The sequence below is a fragment of the Hippocampus bargibanti genome, linkage group LG09 (genome assembly GCF_051943395.1).
Source record: "Hippocampus bargibanti isolate YZ-2025 linkage group LG09, ASM5194339v1, whole genome shotgun sequence".
NCBI lineage: Eukaryota > Metazoa > Chordata > Actinopteri > Syngnathiformes > Syngnathidae > Hippocampus > Hippocampus bargibanti.
Window position 1 is genome coordinate 9,410,001 of NC_142742.1, and position 25,000 is coordinate 9,435,000.

Consider the following 25,000-nt stretch of genomic DNA (forward strand, 5'->3'; position numbering starts at 1 on the left):
TATACAGCCTACTTGTGCAAACATATCTACCCAAAAGACAAGACGCTAAATTATCTGTTCCATCCTCCACCATACTTCAACTCCTTTTGTTATCTCTCAATGCTTCACTTTCATCCTAATTTGAATCCTCTTCCTCAAGAAGAAGAATCTGTCAGAGCCATCCACAGTTTGATGCTCCCCTGTTGCCAATAGTAACCCATGCCGCAAGTGAAACACTCTGCCGTTGAATGGAGCGAGGAAGTGTGGAGGGCAGAAGAAGTGTGTTATATCACAGAGGGTGCTCACTACAAGAGCTGCTGTCAATTGGAAAAACAATGCATGGTCATGACCAAAAATGGAGATTTATGTAAATTGGCAAGTGTTTACAACCTCCCATTTAACATGAATTTTAATGTGATTGGCTAATTCTGAACACTGCCACATACCCAGTTGTTAGCAGGTGTGCACACTTACTGTATTTCCAGTGTCAGGCCTTGGATTTCATCGCTAGGCCTTCAGTAGTGCTACCTCGGAATCATACCAGACTGAAAACAGTGTGGTATGATTTATTACAAGTCCACCAGTAGGAGCCGACCTTTCTTAATGATGTCCAGTTTTTTTTCTTAAAAAGCCCATCTTGAAAATGGTTTTAACAGTTAATACTTTTCTTCAAAAATATTTGATTGTTTTTCATCAGAGTTGTCGAGGCTACTGGTCACATTGATGCGAGAACATTAATTCCTATATTTTAATCGAATACATTTGACGTTGGGGCGGCCCGGTAGTCGAGTGGTTCGACTGGTTCCGGCTTCACAGTGCAGAGGTCGCCGGTTCGCGTCCCGGTCCGGCCTCCCTGTGTGGAGTTTGCATGTTCTCGCCGGACCCGCATGGGTTTTCTCCGAGTCCTTCGGTTTCCTCCCACACTCCAAAAACTTGCATGGCAGGCAGATTGACCACTCCAAATTGTCCCTAGGTGTGAGTGTGAGAGTGACTGTTGTATGTCTTTGTGTGCCCTGCGATTGGCTGGCAACCAATTCAGGGTGTCCTCCGCCTCATGCCCGAAGACAGCTGAGATAGGCTCTAGCAACCCCCGCGACCCTAATGAGGAATAAGCGGTACGGACAATGAGATGAGATGAGACATTTGACGTTATTTAGTAACAAAAAATAGGCAAGGTAGAATTTTCCTTCCGCTTAATAATTACACGGCAGTTCTGGTATGATTTTACGTTTTTTTTTTTTTTTGCATGACGTAGTTGCAGTTCATCTTTCTACCTGATAGTGGAGATATCGGACCTGGGCGTTAGAGTAGCGAGGGTTTAAAAAAAAAAAAAGAAAGAAAAGGAGGGCAGGATGAATCTCGTCTTTGGGAGTGTGCCAATAACAATCTCTGCTCGGAGGCTGCGCGGAGCTTTTTACTACCAAGACAAGAACGAGAAGAGGAAGCCCGGCGACTGTGGACCCAATCCGGAATTGGTTTCATTCCTACAGGATTGTTTTCCTTTTTGTTTTTGTTTTGTTGGTCTGTTTTTGCACTGTTTTTTTCCCTGCCTGTCATATACTGATAGCCCCGAGCCTGCTTCGTACGACCTGGATTTATTATACTCTCCATTGGATTATTACTTTGGAGCGAATCGAATTCAATCAAAACGATTGCACCTGTTTGTTGAACCCCATCTCCACTCCCGGGTGGTGCACCAAGACAGTGTGTGGACAGCACCAAGTCACCGAACCGACACCGCAACCCAAAGCCTACCTGAGAAGTTCTGCATCTTGACGGGGGGCAGGGGGGGAATCTGCCAAAATGCCACTCGCACAGATTGCCGAACCATGGCCCACCATGGAACTAGTCCAGCTGGAAACTGAGGTAACCACAGGTGCAATGTGCAGCAACGTTTCAACGTTTACATTCAAGTTACTTTGATTAATTGTTGGGATTTTCAATCAGTGTCTGCATTGGGATAAATTGATTTGAAGGACTAGAAATTGCAACAATTTCACAACCGGTAGTTTGCTTGTTTGATTTTGGTGGGAGACGATTTTTAGTAAATGTGTACTTTATATGTGCATGTTATACCCCTACCATTGTACTTTGAAGCATCCCGTCTAATGCGATAAAGCAACCCACACACGCAGAGATTTTACTCCAAATAAACTGATTAATATCTATGCTACCAACCTGTAGTGACAGGGATGATTAGATCCTATTACATTTCAAGTCCAGTGCATACAGTATATATATTAATTGCACTAACTGCTCTAAAAGCATAAAATTGTACGGCTTGTCATTAAACATAGCTGACTGGCTGACATGAATAGATTAATCAAGATATTGTTTGTTTTAAATCATTCTCAGACCATTTAAGTGAAACTGGATCATCTCTCAGTAGTTAGCAATTGGAGGAAGAAAATGGATACCCCATTATATATTTTTTTAAAGCCTGTGATTTATTCGTATCTAAAGAAGATGATTCATCACTTCACAACTGTTATTTCCAAATGTATCTTGATATGGAAATGTTCCACTTTGTAACTTCAACTCAAGAGCATTTCAAAGCCCACAGAACAGCCTTTTAATAGGAGGTATGCTTTTTCAATGCTTTACAGTGCCCTATATCGAACTTCTCCAGTGAAAAAAGCACAGCAGATGGATATTAGCTTTAAGTTGTGTGTAACAGAGAACTTGGTGTGGAAACTGTATCATACGATAATTAGAACATTAGCAATTTCATAATTTTCCGATTAAAGTCAGCAAAGGCCACATTGTCAGGTGTCTCGAAAAGATGATTCTGACAAATTATACTTGCTAGTTTACTTCCTCAATCTCTTCAGGAAACAACCAGATCCAACAATCGTTAATGTTAAACTTGTTCCATATTTATGATGATAGATTGGCCTGTGCGACAGACTCCATTAATGGGATTTGAAACAGAACGCATGTCAATTAGGAAACTCAGTGAAGCTTGTGGTGTCATCGCGCACATCTCCCTCTCAGTTCAGGGGTTGTCAGCTTGTATCCAGGCTCTTGGTCTTCCTCTGTAAGTTTTCATCGTTTCCCCATGTTTGTCAGTTTCCTCTCAACAGCGACCGGATTTTGTGCATTTTCTCCTTTTGTTTGCAGGAATTGTAGTCAAAAATACACATTTGGCAACACTGAATGAGCTTTGGTAAATAAGCGCCACTACGTGCTTAGTGTAAATCATACACATAAGACAAGACAAACTTTGAACTCTTTGAGAAAATTTCCACTGACAAATGAACAGAAATTCAAAAAAATCACTCAATATAATAAAATTGATGGCTAGACACTCTATTGAAAAAAAAAATGCCCGCCTGTTTATATCAATCGTCTTCTCTCGACAAGCCCTCTTAATGCAGGTCTCTCTCTTACCGTGTGGCAAAGAAACATATTTGTGATTCACATTCAATCTTTTTCAGAGGTTCAAGCACAAGTACAGCATGTGCAAATCTGCCTCAACACCTGCACGCTGATAACATGTAGAGTGTCACTGACACCATACGATTGAACAGCGGCAGGAATCTGCCACATTGGACGCCGAGCGATATGCAATATTCACGCTTTCCATCTCCCTCCCTTTTTGTTTGACTTTGTGCACAGTAACCCACAATGTCCTCAATCTGCTTTACGGTGAAGATTGATTTGTAGATAGAATATCTCTATAATAGGAGGGCAACATCCTGGTCCTGGAAATTGATATCTATCATTTAGCGTGGATGGCCTTTTTGATAGCAGAGGGACATCCTGGTCTCAGAAGTTGATCTCCATCTTTTAGGCTATATCAATTTTCCCATTAAAAGGGGACAGGCTGCAATATATGACTAATTTCAACTAGCCGCTGATAATGGGTTTTAAATTTTCCAAATTAGCCATTTTGGTTCCTCCACAGAATTCAAAGTGATTGGAACAATTAATCACACGGTATGTCACGAGAAAATGATAAATGGCACGGAGGATATGAATTTACGACAATACAAAACAAAAACTAAAACAGTGGGGTTGCCGAGAAGAGTACCCATAAGAAGCAAGGATTTATGAATTAGTATCAAACTAACTAAAAATATTGATTGTATGAATAGCAAGTTGACAAAGGAGAGTGATTACAATGAGAGCCCAAAACTATATAGGTAGAAACTTTATCTGGATACCAAAAGTGCACATGAACAGCAGCAACAAGATTAACTCATTCACTGCCATTCACAAATGTATTCGTGAATTGAAAATGTGACGTTGAGCGCCATTCCCAAAATTGTTTGGGTTTAGTTTTTTCTTGTTTGCATGCCGATAAAGACCTGGCCATGGCCTCTGGCAATGCTTTTCCTTTCCACAAGGGGGCAGCATTTCCCCATTTTCCATGTTAGCGCTTTCTTCCAGCTTCGGCTGTTGTTAAAGCGCTGTATAAACCAATATGTATGTTTTGCATTGTATTTTCAACAGCCACCCTCATTTCAAAATCGTATAACTCCAGACCCATATAGTTTAGGAATTAACTGTTTTTTTCAGATGAAAGTAGAGAGTCTCAGGTTTCTTAGGCTGCATTCACGAATCATTTTTTTTTCTCTCAGTGGGGTAGGGTGCCGATAAAGCGCTGGTCAGACCCTTTGCAATGTTTTTCCCTCCCATGAGGGGGGGCCATTTGTCTTTTGTACAGCTGTCCCCATTTCAAGCTCAGATAACTCCAGACCCATATAACGTATGAATTAACTCTTTTTTTCTGATAAAAGAGGAGAATCTACGATTTCTTACGCTGCATTGAATGTTTATGTAGTCCTAAAACTCAATATTTTGTGGGTCCTGGAATTTGAGTGACAATGACAAAAACCCTGGCATTGGAATGGACACATCTTTGCGCATGTCTGGCAGTGACCGAGTTAAGCAGCAGGCCTAAAAAAATAATCCCCTACTTACAAACATTCGAGTTACGAACAACGATACATACAAACAGTTTTTGTAGTAACATATGTAGTATTCTCTCCAGTTGTACATGTTTTATTAAATGTTTATTTTTCAGTACAGACCAATACAGATTTCTTATACAACCGTTAAACATATTTGTTTAAACCTTAAACATACTTATATAAGCCTTAAACATACATTCCAGAATAAGCAGTGAATCAATTTACAAACAAAAACCTTACGTACGACCGTTCGGAACATATCTCGTTCGTAAGTTGGGGAGCGTCTGTACATCAAAAAAAGTATACATTTACCCCCCGCTCCACACATACACAAAAAGGATGGGCCAAAGTAGCGGTCGCATGTCACACGAGTCAGTCTTTGTGTGAGTGGGTGTGAGCTGTGCCCAACAACAGGTCCTGGATAAGTCTGCTTATTGTAGTTGTTCCTGCAGCTTTTCTTTTCCCACTTGTGAGGGAATTACACTACACTATAAAAATCTGTTTCACAAAAAAAAAACTGCAGCGGCACAAAGCATCTCTTACTCTTACATCTCTTATCCGTCTGGTGATGACACATGTATACAAAGAGTGAGTTGAGTTAATGAGTTTTGACAAATGCAGCCATATTTACTTTGCCGCTCTCATCAAAACGAGTCACACCTCTCACATTGTTGTTGTTCTTGTAGTAACAAATTCTTGCTTTCAGCTCATCCACTTGTCAGCATCACCTCAGAACAGATGGGAGCGCTGACCCACTGCTGAAACAGTGTCAACTATATTTGCCTGCCTTTTTATTTCGTGATTGATAGGAGGGAAATGTGCAGTTTTATTTCAAAACGAATTAAAAAGACAAAATGTGATTATTATTTTTTCGCCCATCATACTTCACTCCACTTTGCATTCATTATCACCCAAGCTGTGATAAAATTGATCACAGCAGTCACTGCCAATCAGAGTTGGGATGGTTGCCATTTCAGACGGAGCCACCATACCACTGCACACTTTGTAAGCACCGGCAAATGGGGGAGGCACCTTGGGTCCGTGAGCGATCGAGCAGAAAGTGCGAGCTAATGAATCTGTGCCAAGTGAGCATGTTGGAACACCAGACAGATGGGGTGATCTTGTTGGCTGACTAGGAAATGAAAAGGCGGGCCAACCTGCTGTGCTGTGACATGGTGGCTACCTCGAGCGCAGCTACTTTATGGGGTTTGGTCCAGGTCCATTTGGCTTGTGGAGGTTCTTTCAAATTATTTTTAAATTCAAGATGGTTTAACTCTGATTTCGAAGAGTCCCTGAACAATTCGAGGGTGCTGTTTTTGGCTGAAATGTTGTTGGAGGTTTTCATGGAGATGCCTCATGGTCCACTGTGCAAACCAAGCTTGATCCCTGCTTGGCTTCGAGGATAAAATGTGATTGGGCGCTCTGACAGGACCATGGCTTTGCCTCCATAAAATGAAATCAGTAACTTATTATTTTTCTGGAATCAGGTCCTTCAGTTCAAGTCCCCAAGTTCCAAACACAGCTACTCCTTTACCAACTTTTATTGCTAATTCCTCACTGTCAAATCAGGATTCCTTTTGATTTCCCGGTCTGCCACGCTCGAAGCAGCTATGTCCAGGATCTCAACGTAATTTACGATAAGACCTGATAGCACAGGTTCGACAGTGGAGTCATAAAAACATTTGATTGATGATGTGCTTTTATTTCTGCGGGGCAATGACGTCTGATCTCGAGTGAATCAACACTGATAAGGAGGGACCAATCATCCCCACTTCCGTGCCTCCACCAATGACTCAGTGCCACCTTCAATGACTTCTGGTATTTGTCTCCATCCTGCCAATGAGCCTGCGCATCTGTCCCCAGGTTACGTTCGCCACTAGATCTTGACCATATAAAAACAGAAACGTTCACTTCTACTGGAAAACGTGCTGTCACTTTACTGCCACGATTTGGATTCACGACTGAAGTGTTCATACAGTATTTACATGTAGAGCTGGCCAGAGAATGTGGAGGGAATAAACTGAAGCTATTTTGAATTGGTTTGTACCAGTGGTGGACCATCAGGGCCTGCAAGGCCTTCTCTGCTGAATCACAGACAGATGTTAATTATATTTTGTTCATGAATTCTTGTTAAATAATTTCAAATTGTCTTTGAGCTTTTTTAAATTGTTTTTCTCCCGTTGTGCTGCTTCCAGATGTGTTTATTGTTAGATATTTTCCATTGAATCATATTTATCCAAGCCACACGGTTGCCACACATGATTCTCACACCAGTATTTGATGTTACGTAGTCATTCTCTCTGATGTCTTCCACCTTTGTACCTTCAGCCACACCAACACAAACATACTCGACACTTTTGATAACTTTGTGGTGTGGCATTGTGCATGCGTGATTGAAGAGATTCCGCTTTCTGAGTATAACGGCGGATCTCCAGATCTCAGTCAAAGTATGCAGGAGTTTATTTTCACTTTTTTTATTTTATATATTTTCAGCTATCGCAGCGAGGTATGGAAACTATGCCCCAAGATATGATCTGGTTTGCTGCATTTGTTTCAAGATCCATCTGACAAACTGGATCAAAGCTCTCAAGGTCTAGGTAGATTCCACACCCGTATTGTTTACCTAAACGTCTAAACCTGGGGTCCCAAACTCCGGTCCTTGAGGGCCGCAATCCTCCATGATTTCCAAGTCTCCCTGTTGCAACGCACCTGAGGCTGTGTTGCAACAGGGAGACTTGGAAAACATGTAGCACGGCTGCCCTCGAGGACCGTAGTTTGAGACCGCTGGTCTAAACAAACAAGAACACCCCTCCGCCACCCCCACGCAAAAGCTCCGTGATATTGCATGCCCTCCTTCACTGTGACAGTCTTGCTCAGGTATTCCGCGGGTCACGCCCAGATTAGCTTCACTTAATCCTACGCAACAGATGAACTTGCACACACACGATTGGTGACAGCTAACATGGCGCACGCTTGAACCATCGACCCAACTTTCTCGTAGAGGGCTAAGATACGATGTATAAATCAGTAGCGAGCCATGCATTCTACACCTAGGCCTTCAGTGGTGCTACGTCTGAATCAATCCAACCCTTAATAGCTATTTTATGACTATACATTTACTGCAGTTACAGCTGCAACTGCAACTCATATAAAGTGTGATGTGATGTGATGTGATTTACTATTACTAAGTCCACTAGAGGGTACCGTTAGCCAGGAAATAAGGACTGCGTGTCAGTAACTTGAAATCTGATTGGTTAAGGCAACAGTTTTATTAACACATATTTGATGCTACAGGGCCGATTGTGAAGGCGTCCAGGTAGATTTCTGATCCTGGTAACAAAAAAATGTCTGAATTGTGATTGGTTAAATGCTTATATACTTAAACAGCGTTGGCTCCCCGACTTTGTTGATTTTTTTGTTTTTATTATTTTTTAAATGACCAGAATTAAAAGTTCCACCTTCTCACCTGTTAAGTCCTCTCGCCGGACAAATGTTTGCACAAGTACAATCCCCACACGTTTAATCGCAAGGCCTTCTCTCTTATTAACATGTTGAGCCTTGTTTGTGTGTGCACATGCCTGCGCTCTCATTGAGGAAGCCCAAGGGAGCGTCGTCACCATTAACTGGGCCACTTGGATCGGCCATGCGCGGCTAATGAGATTGAACGTGTCAAAGAAACAGTGTCGGAAGGGCTGCTGACCACATGCTCTACATCACAGGTGTCAAAGTCAAGGCCCGCGGGCCAAATCCGCGAAAGCAAATCAAACTTGTTAAATTCCATGATGATTGCTAAAATCTGAGCCAAAATTTCATATTTTTGGATGTCAACCACAATAAAAGTCATTATTCTTGACTTCAGATTTGAAACCGAGTTATTCATTAATTTGCTGTGTGCTCTATATGTAATATTTGAAGGGATTTAAACATTCTAATGGGTTCCCCAAATTCCTCCTCGAGAGGAAACTATAACTACAATGTGGCCCGCGGCAAAAATGACTTTGACACCCCTGCTCTCAAAAGTCAAAAAGTCAAAGTCAGCTTTATTGTCAAATATGCTAATATGCATGACATACAGCACAGATGAAATTACTGTCCTCTCGGACCCAGCATGCAAGGCACTTAACAAACATAAACATGAAAACTCCAATTTGCCGGGAGAGGGGAGCCGCTGCGTGTTCACGCGCCGCCATCTTGGGGAATTTTTTTTTTTTTAAATAACAAATATGACAACACAACATACACACATGCACACATGCACGCAGACTCTTGCCATGACAGTTTTAAGTAAAAACAACCACCCCACGCATGAGGAAATGTGACTTAGCCATAACTGCTTCCAAGTCCCGCCAATGGCACACTGGCGTTTTTACGGGAAAGTGGCATCTCTCCTGTTGCCATGGAGACCTCACATCACCCGTTTTTGAGGCCTTTGTGACTGGTAGTGTAACAAGGACACATCTTGTGTTCAGGCTTGTAAATATTCTTTCTGTCTTTTGTATTAAGAATGGACAAAATTGAGTCATTGATGGGTTGAACATGAAGAAAAATTTTTATTGTGCGATTTATCTTGCCATTTGGATTATGAAAGAGAACAATCCAGTCCTCTCAATTACAGATTTTCCAAGTGACAATGACTTTGAGTAACTGACGTCTGTGTAAGCTCTCAGTCGTACAGGAGTGGTCCATCGATTCACTTCATCAGCGCACTAAAGGCCCTAAGTTCTGTTGTAAGTCTGTTGAAGTTTAATTTGGATCGTGCTTACAACAGACTTCGTTACCACGCAGGCTTAGTCATGCTGATGGGGCAATACCAGAGTGAATGGGGCAATCAGAGCCAGTCATAATCAGACAGACCGAAAGAAGTAATTAGATTAGCTTCAGTGAGTAGTCCACTGCTCCCCCCAACCCAAGAGCGGGGAGTTCGCTGATGAAGCTTTTCGGATGAAGAGCGAAACATCCGACACCTTCAAAGAAGTACAGATGACGGCTGAAGAAACCTTTTCATCAAAAATAATTGGATTGGATTGGATTTGCCTTTATTAGTCTATTAGTATTATTAGTTTATAATGACTGTTATTGTGGTTTACATACCACAATTGGAAATTTTGATTCAGACTTAAGCAAGCATCATGGCACTTGACGTGCTTGATTTGCTTTCGCGGTCCGAATGAAATGATGTGGTGGGCCAGATTTGGCCCCCGGGCCCTGACTTTGACACCTGTGGTCTATGCTTTGCTGCTTAATCACCACACATTCTCACTTTATGGCTCTCCGTGCTTATATGGGGTTGTATTGACTCCCTTCGTTCAAAGTCCAATGAGCAGGTCCTCAAAAAAAAAGCCAGCATTTTTTGAGCCAATTTAATTTAATAACCTGTGAACACCAATACCTCCAAATAAGCACTTTCCAAATGGATTGCATTGCATTAAAAAAATGTAGAAAACAAATGCCGTCACCCACTCGTGTTGAGCTTTTGCTTGTCAAGGCTGCTGCTTGTCATTGTGTTGACTGCTTGTCAAACAGTCACAGTCTACAGGAAGCAAGAGAAGGAAGAGGGCACAGAGGATGTGAAAGAGTTCATGTTCGCTCCTTTTGTGAGTTCAAATCAGCCATCAAAAAGGAGAAGGGGGTAAAAAAATGTCCTTTTCCCAATTTGAGTGTTCGGTGCTTGTCTCTCTTTTTTGCAATGCTGTTACAACATTGTACGTGATGAAAGGACATTTAAATGTCTTGAATGGATTTACAGGGTAATTTAGTGATCGCAGTTTTACGTTTGTGCCTGGAGGAAAAGGCTTGAGTGATGACCCTCGTACTCGCGGATTTAATTAAGTCTCAGCACAGGTTTGGAGTGATTTCCATTTTTTTCTGATGCAGAAAGCCTGCAGTAAAAGTGCAATTGTGGAATTTGTGGAATTCATCAGGACGGAGGCGTTCTTGGCACCAAAACGGAGCGGAATTCCAGGAGAGGTTGCTCTTTGTGCTTCTTATGTAATAAATAAAGCAATTCTACATATTTTAAATCACATCTCAGGGTGATGAGGATCAAAGATGCAGTTTATTTTTTCATCATAGGAGTCCTGTGTTTTTTTCTCTCATTTACTGCCATTTCCGAATGTATTCGGGAATTGAACATATGACAGAGTGCAATTCCCAAATTTGTTCTGGGTTTGTTTTTTCTTGCAAGGGTGGGAGGAGGACTGATAAAGCACTGGTCAGACCTCTGGCAAGGTTTTTTCCCTTCTACGTGGCGCAGCAATTGCCTTTTGTGCAGTTGACCCCATTTCAAGCTCAGATAACTCCAGACCCATACACACATGTAATTTAGGAATTAACACAACATCAAAATATTAGAAGCCATTACTCTAAATACGGCCACTTAACCTCATATGAACGGCCCAGCGTGTTCATATGAACACAGATAAATTCATTTTCAAATGCATTAATGTTGTTTCTTGCCACATTAATTATTGTTAACTCATTCACTGCAATTCCCAAATTTGTTCCGTTTTTATTTTTTCTCGTTTGGGTGCCGATAAAGCGCTGGACGTGGCCTCTGGCAATAGTTTTTCCCTTCCATGAAGGGGAAGAATTTCCCTCTTTTCCATGTTCGCGCTTTGTTCCAGCTTCAGCTGTTGTTTAAGCGCTATATAAACCAATATGTATGTAGATTGTCTGCATTGTATTTTAGACAATCATTCTCATTTCAAGCTCATATAACTCCATAACATTTAGGTATTAACGCTTTTTTTCTTATGAAAGAAGAGAGACTAAAATGTCTTACGCTGCATTGGATGTGTGTATTGTCCTCAAAGTCAATATTCTCAGGAATTTGAGTGAAAATGACAAAAACCCTGGTATTGGGGTAGACACATTTTTTCACGTCTGGCAGTGAATGAGTTAAATGGGATTTGACATATTATGCCTTACACATATTTTTATCAATTTTTCCCCAAAAAGTATCAGAATCAGAATCATCTTTATTGCCAAGTATTGGATATGATTTGCCTTTATGTATGTATGTAGAACACACAAGGAATTTGTTTCCGGTAGTATGACGACTCCAGTTCACTGTTTATCAGTTCAATCTGCCACATCAATTCATTGCCAAAATATCCCTCACACAATTAGGACCTCTGCAGGAAACTGCACTAATCCTAAATATGCATGCCCAGAGTGACGTTTCCTGTGTATAGTTGGACATGTAGGAGGAGATGAGTCACCCTCTCAAGATGAGCTCCACAAAGAGTAAACAACTCCGCTGTTGTCCCAAATGTAAAGAGGCAGCAAAGCGGCAAAGTTGCCCCTTAGATGTCGTGAGTCAGCATTCTGTGACGTACCGGGTTTTTGGAGTGTGGGAGGAAACCGGAGGACCCAGAGAAAACCCACATAGTTCCGGGGAGAACTCCACACAGGGAGGCCGGACCGGGACGTGAACCGGCCGCACTTAGAAACCGGTGTGCTAACCACTCCACTACCGGGCCGCCCTATTATTATTATTATTATTATTATTATTATTATTATTATTATTATTATTATTATTATTATTATTATTATTATTATTATTATTATTATTATTAGTGGTAGTAGTAGTAGTAGTAGTAGTATTATTATTATTATAAAAAATACATAATCTGTATTAAAAGCAGATGCGGGGAAAGGGCAGTAAAACTGGACTGTGTTGTTTCATTAAATGTACGTTTTTGTGGACTTTCTGAAATGTCAAAACATTCCACAAGATACAATACAATATATATTGATTTATATAGCGCTTTAACAACAGCTGAAGCTGTAACCACTCCTCTTTCACCTAGAACTGCTTCAAAGTGTTTGTCTTGTACTCAAACATCATAGAGTACATGGGAAAAGTCGTTAAGATTCCACAACTGTCTGTGTTTTTATGTTCCTGTTGTGTTTATTATTTTGCTTTGTGTTGACTATAATGTGAAGCGCTTTGTTACAGGTTCAGCAGTTGTGAAAGCGCTATATGAATTAGGATGTATTGTATTGTGTTGTATTGTAACAAAGCGCTTAACAGGAAACCTATCCTATACAAAATAAAGCAGTCACAAAGATAGTAGAAAGCACAAGGAATTAATAGATGGATGAACAGAGAAATAAGACTTAAATCAACCTGGGCCAGAGACTTGGGTTGTAGGAAAATAGTAATTGGTGTTCAGGATGCATCTCAACTGAGAGACAAGTTTTGAATGTCGGATTGGACAGAAGTTTAGCCTGGGTCGTTTGTGGAAGTAAATGTTATATTAAGGCGTAGAATGACTTGGCGGTGATGTCAATTTTAACTCAAACTCTAAACTTATTGGTTCTCACACACGCACACAGTTTTTTTCTGTCTCTCTTTCTGTACACATTGATGACGCATTGTACCGCAGATGACTTGCAAGACAAAGGACGTACATTTGTGTCGCTATTAGATTATTAGCTGCGGCGTTAGCGGAGGAGCAAAGTGCCACGGAGGACTTGTGCCGCCCACAGCTCTTGCAAATGTGCTCCCTCTCGTGTTCCTTCTTTGTCTGCTGCCTTTATATAAGCATGTGTATGCCATGTGCACTCTCCGCGCGCGCACACACACACACACACACACACACACACACACACACACACACACACACACACACACACACACACACACACACACACACACACACACACACACACAAACTAACAATTTCCTTCACTCTGTTCTTTTGATAGAATGGCCAGAGCACTGCTGAGGATGGAGTCACACCTGCTGTCAAGGTAAGAACATGCTCCACTAATGAAACATACATGTCAACACCCACCTAATTCGACATTTTGTCTCCTGCATTTAGTTCGCACTTTGTCAGCTAGTACTTTTTTAAAACCTTGCCTTTATATCTATGCAGTGAAATCTCACAATTATTATGATGTCAATGATTGTGTTCAGTGTTTTATCCAACACAATAACAAGTACTAGGAGAAGAACCAAAGTGCTGACAGCTTAGCCAACACTTAGCCGACAGCCTTCTCTTTCACGCTTCTTCTCGTAGGTCAGTTTTAGCACTACGACAGAAATCTGGAGGAGACTTGTAATTGTTGGTAGAGATATGATTGCGTGTGCTCTGCTGCTCATCTTGCATACACCTCATCCTAAAAGTGGAGATTTTATTTTTTGCCCACATTATTGCGGTTACTCTTAACTCATTTACTGCCAATCCCAAATTTGCTGATAAAGTGCTGGTCAGACACTTTTGGCAATGAGGGGGCAGCGTTTGCCTTTTGTACAGCCGCACCCGTTTCAAGCTCATATAACTGCAGACCCACATAATTTAGGAATTAACTTTTTTTTCTGGTGAAAGAAGAGAGTCTAAGGTTTCTTACGTTGCATTGAATTTTTATGTAGTCTTAAAACTCAATATTGGATTGGTTCTGATTTGCCTTTATTAGAGTCGCAGTGGAGAAATTTACATTTCAGAGCAGCAAAGTGATGAAAGCAATGAAAGTAGAAAAACAAAATAAATGAGCTGCTGGGAAGGCAGCCACTCACGCGGTCAGTGGGCAATGACAAAAACCCTGGCACTGGAGTGGACACACTTTTGCACGTCTGGCAGTGATTGAGTTAAAAATGAGTATGTGTGTGCTTGAAGTTTTGTTTTTAACTGCCTAAATTGATCATTTTTAGGCTCATAAAACAATTATGGCATCCTGTGTCTTTTCTTTTTTGTTATTAGTTATTGTACAAAAATAAAATCTACAAATACAGTGTGCTCTTGAGGTACAAGTGATATGACTTGTTTTTGGAGATATAAAGTGAGGTTTCCAATTACAGTAAAGTCTCGTTATATCGATATTCAAGGGAGTCCGAAAAAATATTGATATAACCGGGACTATCGATATATCCTGTTACACGCGACACACGCGTGTATGATTTTGAAGTGCGCTTTTCAACACTTTCATGTCTTTCAATTCCTTGATCTCCTTGATGTGCGTATCACCCTGACGCATAGCACACGCTTGCAAATTGTATAAAAGGAGCTGTCGCGGGACAGAGAGATCGGGCGAACCACGGGGCAGAATCAGCTCAGACTCACGCCCGGCTCACGCCGGGCGTCGGACGGACATCACGGCACGACTTGCTCAACTCCACGCCACGATCAATCTCTGCGCGTCACCTGCCTGGGAGATCTGACAACGAACCTACTTACAAATAAAGAGAAACATCAAACTCTTTAATCCGACCCTGTTTGCATGTAATTTTCTCCGTGCGTGCATAGAAATAGTATCGATATAACCGGGACTATCGATATATCCGATATCGATATAACGAGACTTTACTGTATCTTCAATCATCATGTACAATTTATCCGTTGGTTTGTTATACTGCCCCCACATGTCCAAAGTATGCACAACAATAGGAACTGCCCAATGTTATTTGAATGAAAGTTAAAAATGTGGCAAAAAAAAGGTTTGTTTTTTTGACACTACATTTAGTTTGTAGTTACTGAGTGCTGTTTTTCTTATTTAAAAAAAAGGAACATTTGTGTCCCTTTTTTCGGAGTGAGTCTTGATAATGGCACAGCCAAGTTACTTTGAGATATGATTGGTGGCAATTCCTCATGTAGTCACGGTCCGTCTTAAACTTGTATCTCAAAGGTACCCTTCTGTGAACTCTGTAACAAAAATATTTGCGTACATAATGAAGCAGTTAATTAACTTTTAACTTGACTAAATGTCATCCATTAAATGTGAGTTGAACATTAGGGGTATGCAAAAAAATAAATAAAACATAAATTTAATAAATAAATAAAATAAATTAAAAGTAAATTTCTACTAAAGGCTCAATCATGTTGCTATGTTGCATCAGAGTTGCTGCAGTGAAGTTGTAACTCCTGCTTTGTGTCCTCAGCTGTCCTGTTAGCATACGATCACTTCACAAACGTGCACAAGCTTGCACAGTGCTTGTCAAGAATGGATGAGTCAGCCTTTTTTCCCCCTCCCCCTTCCTGGCTTCCATTATTGTCTGGCCCATTGCAACGAGATCCTATTTCTTCCTGTGTTATTGTGCAGGTGCACCATGATATTCGCTTTTGTATCCAGTCCTTGTGAAGTGAATGGAGTTTAAAGGACAACCGACGTCTCCGGACAAGTTGTGTCCATAATTTGTAAAATGGCTTCAAATGACTTCTACTGAGCGTATTTTACAAAGATTCCACCGCATATAGCTATATTTTACGTTTTAAGGCTCGCGCTGAATATTCTGGAAGTCTTGTTTTTGAGTTGGTGACGAGTCCTCACCCTACGTCACTGAAGGAACGCCCCTGACCGAAAAAAGGGACACATTGTAGCAGTCCTTCCATTACGTCAATGCATTTTGCTGTACTTGTTTGGTCTGAAAACTTGGTGTTGCACCAAAAAGAGGCAAAAGAGGGCGACAAAGCCCGTGTAAGGAATTCATCAGCCTGTGGAAACGGGCTGATTAATTCTTTACACGGAGCTTTGTCGCCATTTTCTGCCTCTTTTTTAGTGCTACATTTTCCCCCCTATTGCTTAAAAATGGCACGGCATAAATTCTTTAATCGATTGCAAATATGTATGCTTTCCTCTTCAGAACTATTTGAATCATATTCATAACTGGATGAGTAACAAGAAAGCATATTCTCCGAATCTGAAGCCATTGTTTTGATTCTCCAGCAAGGCAAGACGTCTTGGCGTGACGCCACGAACAAGGGAGCGGGACCTTCTGAAACTGGCCACTTCCGGGTTCATTTTTTTTTTGCAGATTTTGGACACTTTAGGTCATTTTTATTGGTGTTTTGCATTTGACAAAAAATATCATGCTCCATGTTTTGGGTATTTTATTTATTATTTGGGTGTTGTGGGTGGAGCGTCATTCCCGAATTTGTTCGGGTTTTGTTTTTTCTTGCGGGGGTGCCGATAAAGCACAGGGCAGACCTCTGGCAATGTTTTTCCCTTCCACGAGGGGGCAGCATTTGCCTTTTGTCCATATCAGTGCTTTGTTACAGCTTCAGCTGTTGTTCAAGCGCTATAAAACTCAATGTATGTATTGTATTATATTTTGTACAGCCACCCCCATTTCAAGCTCATCTAACTCCAGACCCATGTAACTTAGGAATTAACTTTTTTTCTGATGAAAGAAGAGCGTCAAAGGTTTCCAACACTGCATTGAATGTTTATGGAGTCCTAAAATTCTACATTCTGTGGGTCCTACAATTGGAGTGAAAATGACAAAAACCCTGGCACTGGAGTGGACACATTTTTGCACATCGTCTGGCAGTGAATTAGTTAAATTACCGACAGGTACTGCTCGAATCATGTCCCACATGTATAAATTCATTGAGCAAGACCTGAGTGATTACCTGCCACTTCCCTTGCAGGGCCGTGATGAGTGAACTACAGTAAAGTCTCGTTATATCGATATTCAAGGGAGTCCGAAAAAATATCGATATAACCGGGACTATCGATATATCCGACCCTGTTTGCATGTAATTTTCTCCGTGCGTGCATAGAAAGAGTATCGATATAACCGGCTCTATCAATATATCCGATATCGATATAACGAGACTTTAATGTATATGAGGAATTCAAAAATGAAGTTTTAGTCAATTTATATTTAGGGTACTGTCATGGTTTTTTAAGCAAAATGCATTAAATGTTGTCACAGATTTTAGCGTTAATCATGAATGTTGAAGTGTTTGGTTTTGAAACTGACCACCATTAGTTTCCCCCATTTTCCGTTCCTCAGTTTTACAGCGGCATTATACTCCATAATCTCCATTTTGCTGCAGCTCTCCCTCAACCCACTCTGTAATCCTTTTTGAGATGTGAATCCAGAAGACCCTCACTCTCCTCCGTTGCTGTTTGTTAGCGCGTTTCATTCCTACGAGGCGTGCTTGCCGCAGTTTCCTGTGACCATTGAGCCAATGCTATTTTTCATGTCACTCAAGGGCAAAATGTCCTGCTCCCGTGCCGCAAGGTGCTGCGTTATTTGCTCACCCACTTGTGGCTGACTGTTCTTTTTGCTCTTTATTTGTCTGGTGGGTTGCTGAGCCGACATGAATGCGCTGTGGGGATTTTAGAGATTTTTTTTTCTCTGAACACCGGCAGCACTGCAAGCAGTGATAAAAGCAAATCAAGCAATACAACTGTAGCCAATTCACTGATGGTTCACTGAAGGGTTTAGGAGCTTGTTCTTTAGCATTGCTGTTATTAAAAACATGAAATAAAAGCACTGTAAGATGACACCGACCCCCTTTTTTCAAAAATATTATAATTGTAGGGTTTTTTTCCATCATGTACATATAATATGCTGTCTCAGGTCGTATTTGGCTTTGGCAATCACTAGATTGGATTGGATTGTATTGGCCTTTATTAGTCTCGCAGTGGAGAAATTGACATTTTACAGCAGCAACGTTAAGAAAGGAGGAGGACAGGAAAGAAAGAAGTAGAAAAACAAAATACAGGAGTTGTTGGAAAGGCAGCCACTCTTGCGGCGCCATCTTGAAGTCATTCAATCTTCAGCACTTTCTGCACCCTCTTTGTTGTATAAGCAGTTCTAGAGAAAAACGAGAGGATCAAAGTGTCCTTTTCACCCGTGGATCAGGACATCATGGTAAAATGTGCACGTATGCTACAAGCTAAATATTGAAAGCAAACATGAATCTGTAGCAAACATTGACGAAAAGAAATTGTCTCACATCTACTGTCCGATGTAAATCCGCTTCAATTCCAAGCCGCGACAGTTCCACGTACGCATCGGCGCTCTGCGCTGTGCATAGGATTTGGGATGTCGGGATCATCTGACATATTTTATCAGGGGAGTTACCACCCAATTTTCCACAGAGTCAAGTTGCGAGTGATACTCTTCCTCTCAAGTGTAGAAGTCATTTAATTGAAAGTCATAAATTGAAAAAAAAAAAAAAAAAGAACTCTTAAAAACGGCGAAATGTTGTGACCGTGCAGTGTAGTGTGTACTGTGTACTTTTTTTTCTTTGGGAGCAGTTTCTCATCGTATAAAATGTTTTACAGTGCCTCGTCAAAAACGAATATTCAGACATCAATTCTTCAATTTTAAAATTATCACATTTTTTTAAGTGTCGAGGTTTGAAGCTCTGCTTCGTCTTCCGTGTGCTGTTGAGAAATTTCTCCCTGAGCATGTGTGGGATTTCTCCATGTAACACCCTGCAAAAAGAAGCATGGGGAGAACATCCAAAGACCATGTTGGTGTGAAGACATTTGAGAAAATTTCACTATTTTAAAAATTGTGTTAAATGTCGGATCATGTCGCTAGGTTGGTTGATTATTGTGCTTTCTAGATGGTCCGAATAGCTAAAAGTAAGAACAACAGATCCAGATTCATCCAGATTTTTGCCCCCTTCCATATCCAAGAAAACAAAATGTCTCAACCTCAGTCAAAGTTTACTCATTGGTGATTTTTTTGGGGGATGGTGATAAATGTTTAAACTTTTTGTGAAGCTCTTGTAAGTGTTGCTGAAATGACCTTGACGTTCTCACAAGTGAGTGGAAATAGTTTTCCGCCACTGCCTTAAAGGACAACCTACACCTTCGGACAAGTTGTGTCCATAATTTGTAAAATGACTTCAAATGACTTCTACTGAGCGCATTTTACAAAGATTCCACCACATCTTCTTCTTTTCCTTTCGGCTTTTCCCTTAAAGGAGACGCCACAGCAAATCAGTGGCCTCCATCTTTAGAGGTTTGATCCGCATGTTTGTTTTGGCCAAGATTTTACGTCGGAGGCTCTTCCTGACACAACCCTCTGTATTTATCCGGGCTTGGGACCGGCACAAGAAGCGATATGTCCCTTTGTGGCTACAGAACAAGCAACTCGCTCAGTAAAAGGCTCCCAAACACAAAATGGTCATTGACACAGCAACATTCAAAAAAGCAAAAACTATACTCACCATTTGATGACAATGCTCTGATCTTACCGTGAAATGGGCATTGCCACCACATGTAGCTATATTTTACGTTTTAAGACTTGTGCTGAATATTCAGGAAGTCTTGTTTTCGAATTGATGACGATGCCTGACGTGACGTCACGTCAATGCGTTTTGGGTACTTTGTTTGGTCTGAAAACATTGTGTTGATCCGTGTTGATTGCGAAATTAGAAGGAAAACACATAAATAACGCAATGGTGAATTCTTGTGTGTTGCACCAAGACTACCAATTGCGGTAAAACGCATAAAGAAGGTGTCAAGTTGACACAAATTCCCAGCAGACTAATCAGCCCATTTCCAACGGAGCTTGGGCACCATCTTGTGCATTTTCTGGGCGCTACATTGGAGTCCAGACGGCTCGAATTGATACGGAAGAACTTCTTTAATCGATTGCAAACATTTATGCTTTCCTCTTCAGAACTATTTGTATCATATTCATAACTGGATGAGTAGCAAGAAATTATCTTCTCGGAATCTGAACTCTCTGAAGCCATTGCTTTGATTCTAAAGCAAGGCAAGACGCCCTGGCATGACGTCACGAACAAGGGGGCGGGACCTTCTGAAACTAAAACTTTCTGAGGTCATTTTGAAGTAGTTTTGGGACACTTTAAGTCATTTTTATTGGTGTTTTGCATTTGACTAAAAATATCAGCCTACGTGTTTTGGGTATTTTAGATGCTATAAAACGTTTTTCTGGTGTCAGTTAGGAAACAAAAAAATGGTGTCGGTTGTCCTTTAAACAGTGGAAGTAAATGGATGCCACCAAGCGCAATTTGGCCTCCGTTTAATTTTATGTTTTAATGCAGGCCTGCTCCTTTACGTCGTCCTTGTTACATAATTCTGGCCCCACTGCGGCATGAGCTGCTACCTTACAAGCTGGAGGGCAGAAATTAGAACTAGGTAATGCACCAGAGATGCCTAATGGCTTCTTCGTTTTCCATTGCAGTCAGTTGCTGGGCAAATGGAATCAGCTAAACGGCACAATTAAAAACAAAAAGCTGAGTTCCGTGCTGCTAAAGGCCATAAGTGCTGATGATGTGTTGAAAAAGGCAATGTCATTTTAAAGGGAAACAGTACATATCTAGGCAAACTTTACATTTTCAAGGCCGCACGGGAGTAATGTGAGTCAAGTGAATAGAAACGTGAGCCTCTTTCACCCGGAGACCCTGCAAAATTGCCTCATTAGAGCGGTAACAAAAGATATATCATTCACCCATATTTCATTATGGAATCAGTCAAAGTAAATTAGAGACATAAGCAAATAGAAGGCTATGCATTATGCATTTTGAAGGTTGCATCCATGGTACCAAAGTCACAGGAAAATTATCCAAAACAATTAGAAGCTCAGCAAGCATACGGTGCTGTGAAATAGTATTTGACCCGTTCTTGATTTCTCTATTCTTTGCATATTTATCACATTGAAATTACAGTTTATCAAGCTCATTTAATATCATTCAGAGATGACCTAAGGAAAGACAAAATGGAGTTTTTAAATGCCAGTGAAATTAATTAAGACACAAAAAACTCCCTGTCCTTATGTGAACATGTATTAGCATCCCACCCTGCGCTTCCTTTTAATTACAAAGTAACTGTTGGAAGCTGAGCTCAATTTCATACACAGCACCAGATTTGTTGAATCAAAAAGTCATTGAAATATAATCTGTCAGTGAAGTAGGCTACAAGATCTTCAGAAACTCATCATTGCCACTGCTTATGTGGTCCTTGAGGTCCACTCACGGGTACCTTATTGTTGACCCCTGTTGTTTACAACCCATTCCCCTGCTTGGTCAAGTTGAGTTTAGGGCTTGGAGCCGCCTCTGTGTCGAGTATTTCTTGACCAGATTAAATATTGAACAAAGGAGGGAGAGAGAGAGAAAGAGTGTTTTGTGTGTAGGGAGGAGGGCGTTGTAGGCGCCGTACTTGACGAGTCGTCATAGCCCAGGGGCAAACGGCCAGTCAGGAAAAGACAAAGTCAAGGCTACGCATTTCCTCCGGTAGCCATGAGAATGCTAAACGTGTGGTCATGCATGCGGTCGTCATGGAAACGGGCCTCTACGTCTCCCAACAAAAGTGACCTCTATTGCCTAAGAAGTTGCACTTGCACTTAAAGGACAACCGACGTCTCCGGACAAGATGTGTCCATAATTTGTAAAATGGCTTCAAATGACTTCTACTGAGCGTATTTTAAAAGATTCCACCGCATATAGCTATATTTTACGTTTTAAGACTCGCGCTGAATATTCAGGAAGTCTTGTTTTTGAGTTGGTGAAGAGTCCGTACCTGACGTCACTAAAGGACCGCCCCTGACCGTAAAAAAGACGCATTGTAGCGGTCCTTCCATCACGTCAATGTATTTTGCTGTACTTGGTTGGCCTGGGGACCTCGTGTTGCACCCAAAAGCTGGCAGAAGAGGGCTTCCAAGCTCCATATAAGGAATTTATCAGCCTGTGGAAACGGAGGTGGCCACAGGAGGTCACCATTTTGTGCCTCTTTTTTTTGGGTGAGAGATTTCCCCCCAATGTTGCCTCAAAATGGCACAAATAAATTATTTAATCGATTGCAAACATGGATGCTTTCCTTTTCAGAACTATTTGATCATATTCATGACTGGATGTGTAACAATAAAGCATCTTCTCCGAATCTGAAGCCATTGTTTTGATTCACTAGCAATGCAAGACTTCTTGGCGTGACGTCACGAACTGGGGGCGGGACTTTCTGAAAATGCCCAATTCGCAGCTCAATTTTTTGCAGATCTTGGACACTTTAAGTCATTTTTATTGGTGTTTTGCATTTGACTAAAAATATCATACTGCGTGTTTTGGGTATTTTAGATGCTATAAAACGTTTTTCTGATGTCAGTTAAAAAACAAAAAAGTGACGTCGGTTGTCCTTGAAATCCTCAAGCGGTCGTCACTTTGTCATTTTAATCTTGGAGGATGAGATTGCATAACGGAGATTTAGCTTGTGGCATTGTCTTTTGCAACTTGATGTATGTTGTGTTTTTGATGGATCTATTCAAACACATAATTCAAAAGAACATATTTTTCTAAATATTTTTTTTCAACTTGATATACTCCTTCAAATAAACAAGTACCATTTCAATCATCACCTCAGAAAATAAATGAAACCGGGTGCTACAAAACCCGTTTGACTTTCAAAGACAAGTCAAGATTGTACCTGAAGTGCTTCAAAGAATAACTTTTTTTCTCTGCACTGAGCTTTTTTAAAATATCATTTGAACTCTCGAAAAATACATTTCATACTTACTTTCAAATGAAATAGTCAATGTCGATTTGAGTCCGCCACATCTTCATACTTATCGATCAGCAGGAAGCTAAAAGTGACTTCCGCTTATGTCTTCCGGCATTTCTGTGGGACATAAATTTGAATTCAAAATGAGGATTTAATTTAACGGTGTGAAGTACAAAATTGAAAAATATTTTACCTCGTTAGTATGATTGCACCCCCCACAATTATATTTTTATATTTTTTTGTGGTTGGCTTATCTAGGTATTAGATTTGATTAGATGCTTTTTAAACACATTGTAAATGAATAAATGGCCCAAAAAAAAGTGTTATGAAGCAAGCAAAAGCTCTTGGTATGATGCTGCTGTAAACTACAATTGGATTGGATTAGCCTTTATTAATCTCTCATTTACATTTCACAGCAGCAAAGTGATGAAAGTAAGAGGAAGGGAAAGAAAGAAGTACAAAAACAAAATACAGGAGCTGCTGGAAAGGCAGTTACTCACGCAATGCCATCTTGAAGTCAAAAGAACAAAAAAACAAAATAATATGACAACACAAAGACAGTCATTCATTCGTAAGCAATTTCTGCACCCTTTTTGTTCTTTGATGAACGAGGAGAGGATCAAAACATCCTTTTCACGAGTGGATCAAGGACGTCATAGTGGAATGTGTATGTCTGCTACAAGCTAAGTTTTGAAAGCAAACACGAAGCTGTAGCATCCATTGACAAAAAGAGACTGTCTCACATCTCCTGTCCTACATAAATCCACTTCAATTCCAAGCCGCGACCGTTCTGCATTCGCATCGGCGCTCTGCGCTCACGATTCTTCTTTCCTTTTTGTGACTATATTTGTTACATTTCATAATGATAATAATAGTACATTTAATTTGCTAAGCGCCTTTCAAAACGCCCAAGGACACTTTACAGTCACTGGATTTTTTTGTGAAGGTGAGCAGCGGCAGCCATTCGCGCCAGCGTTCACTCTATAATCTAGCTCTTTTATTTTGCAATTGTACTGTAAATAATGTTTTGGCTGGCACACCTGTTTTTATTTCAATTTTTGTTTTATTTATTTTATTTCATTAGTCCTTGTTGTCAAAACCGCTGTGATTTCTGACCATTTCTGTAAGCATCCAGGAATTTTGTGCGCTGCTTCCTCGGTGTGGAGAGCTGAAATAAATTCCACAGCACTTCCTGGAAAACCCAACCAGATGTTGATCATCTGGGGCCACGGTTTACCGCTTCAAATTTCGCCACCGCGCTCGCCACGGGGAGGGAAAAAAATGATGGCGAGTGTGTGTTGAATTTAAACATTCCCAGCGAGCGTAGTGAGAGGCGTGTTCTGACAAAATGTGGACACTCCTCGGAGACTCGCAGAACCAAAGACTTCACATTCCACAACAAGGTCAGGATGAGCGGAAGAGCCCGGGTTGCCAATTGTGGCATCATTTTGACCTTTATGATGCAACGTTGCTTATATTGAATGCTTCTCTTGTTATTGCATGTTTAAATCCCATCATGGTCATGTTGATGTCAACACTTGACCTCAACATGTCTACAAAGAAATGAAATCACCGCACTCTCCATCTGCCCCACCTTGCCTTTATTCCGTCCTTCGCCGAATGTCGTCACGAGCGATGGAGTGACGAGCATTCGAACAGACCACCACCGATTATTGCTTTTAATTGTATCTTGCATGATAAGAATCACGGGTAGTTGTCCACTGCGGGTGGAAAAAAGCCTCTGGGTACAACCACAGCGCATTGAGACAGTGGTCGGACTCAGGCGACGAAAAAAGAGGGGACGTATGCAAAAAGGGACATCAGAGTATCATAACATTTTCCATCATTTTTTTTGCAACAGTATTGGCAATGCGTATACCAGTGGCGGTCCATGC

The 25,000-nt window shown here is 40.9% G+C and overlaps 1 protein-coding gene across 1 annotated transcript in view; it reads left to right on the forward strand.

The window, feature by feature from the left end:
- Positions 1-25,000, forward strand: part of rps6ka1 (ribosomal protein S6 kinase a, polypeptide 1) — a 56,650-nt gene that overhangs the window by 5,934 nt on the left and 25,716 nt on the right. The window contains exon 2 of the mRNA XM_089003633.1: positions 13,608-13,652. Within this exon, the coding sequence (XP_088859759.1) occupies positions 13,608-13,652 (45 nt within the window). The remainder of the gene's footprint in view (positions 1-13,607; positions 13,653-25,000) is intronic.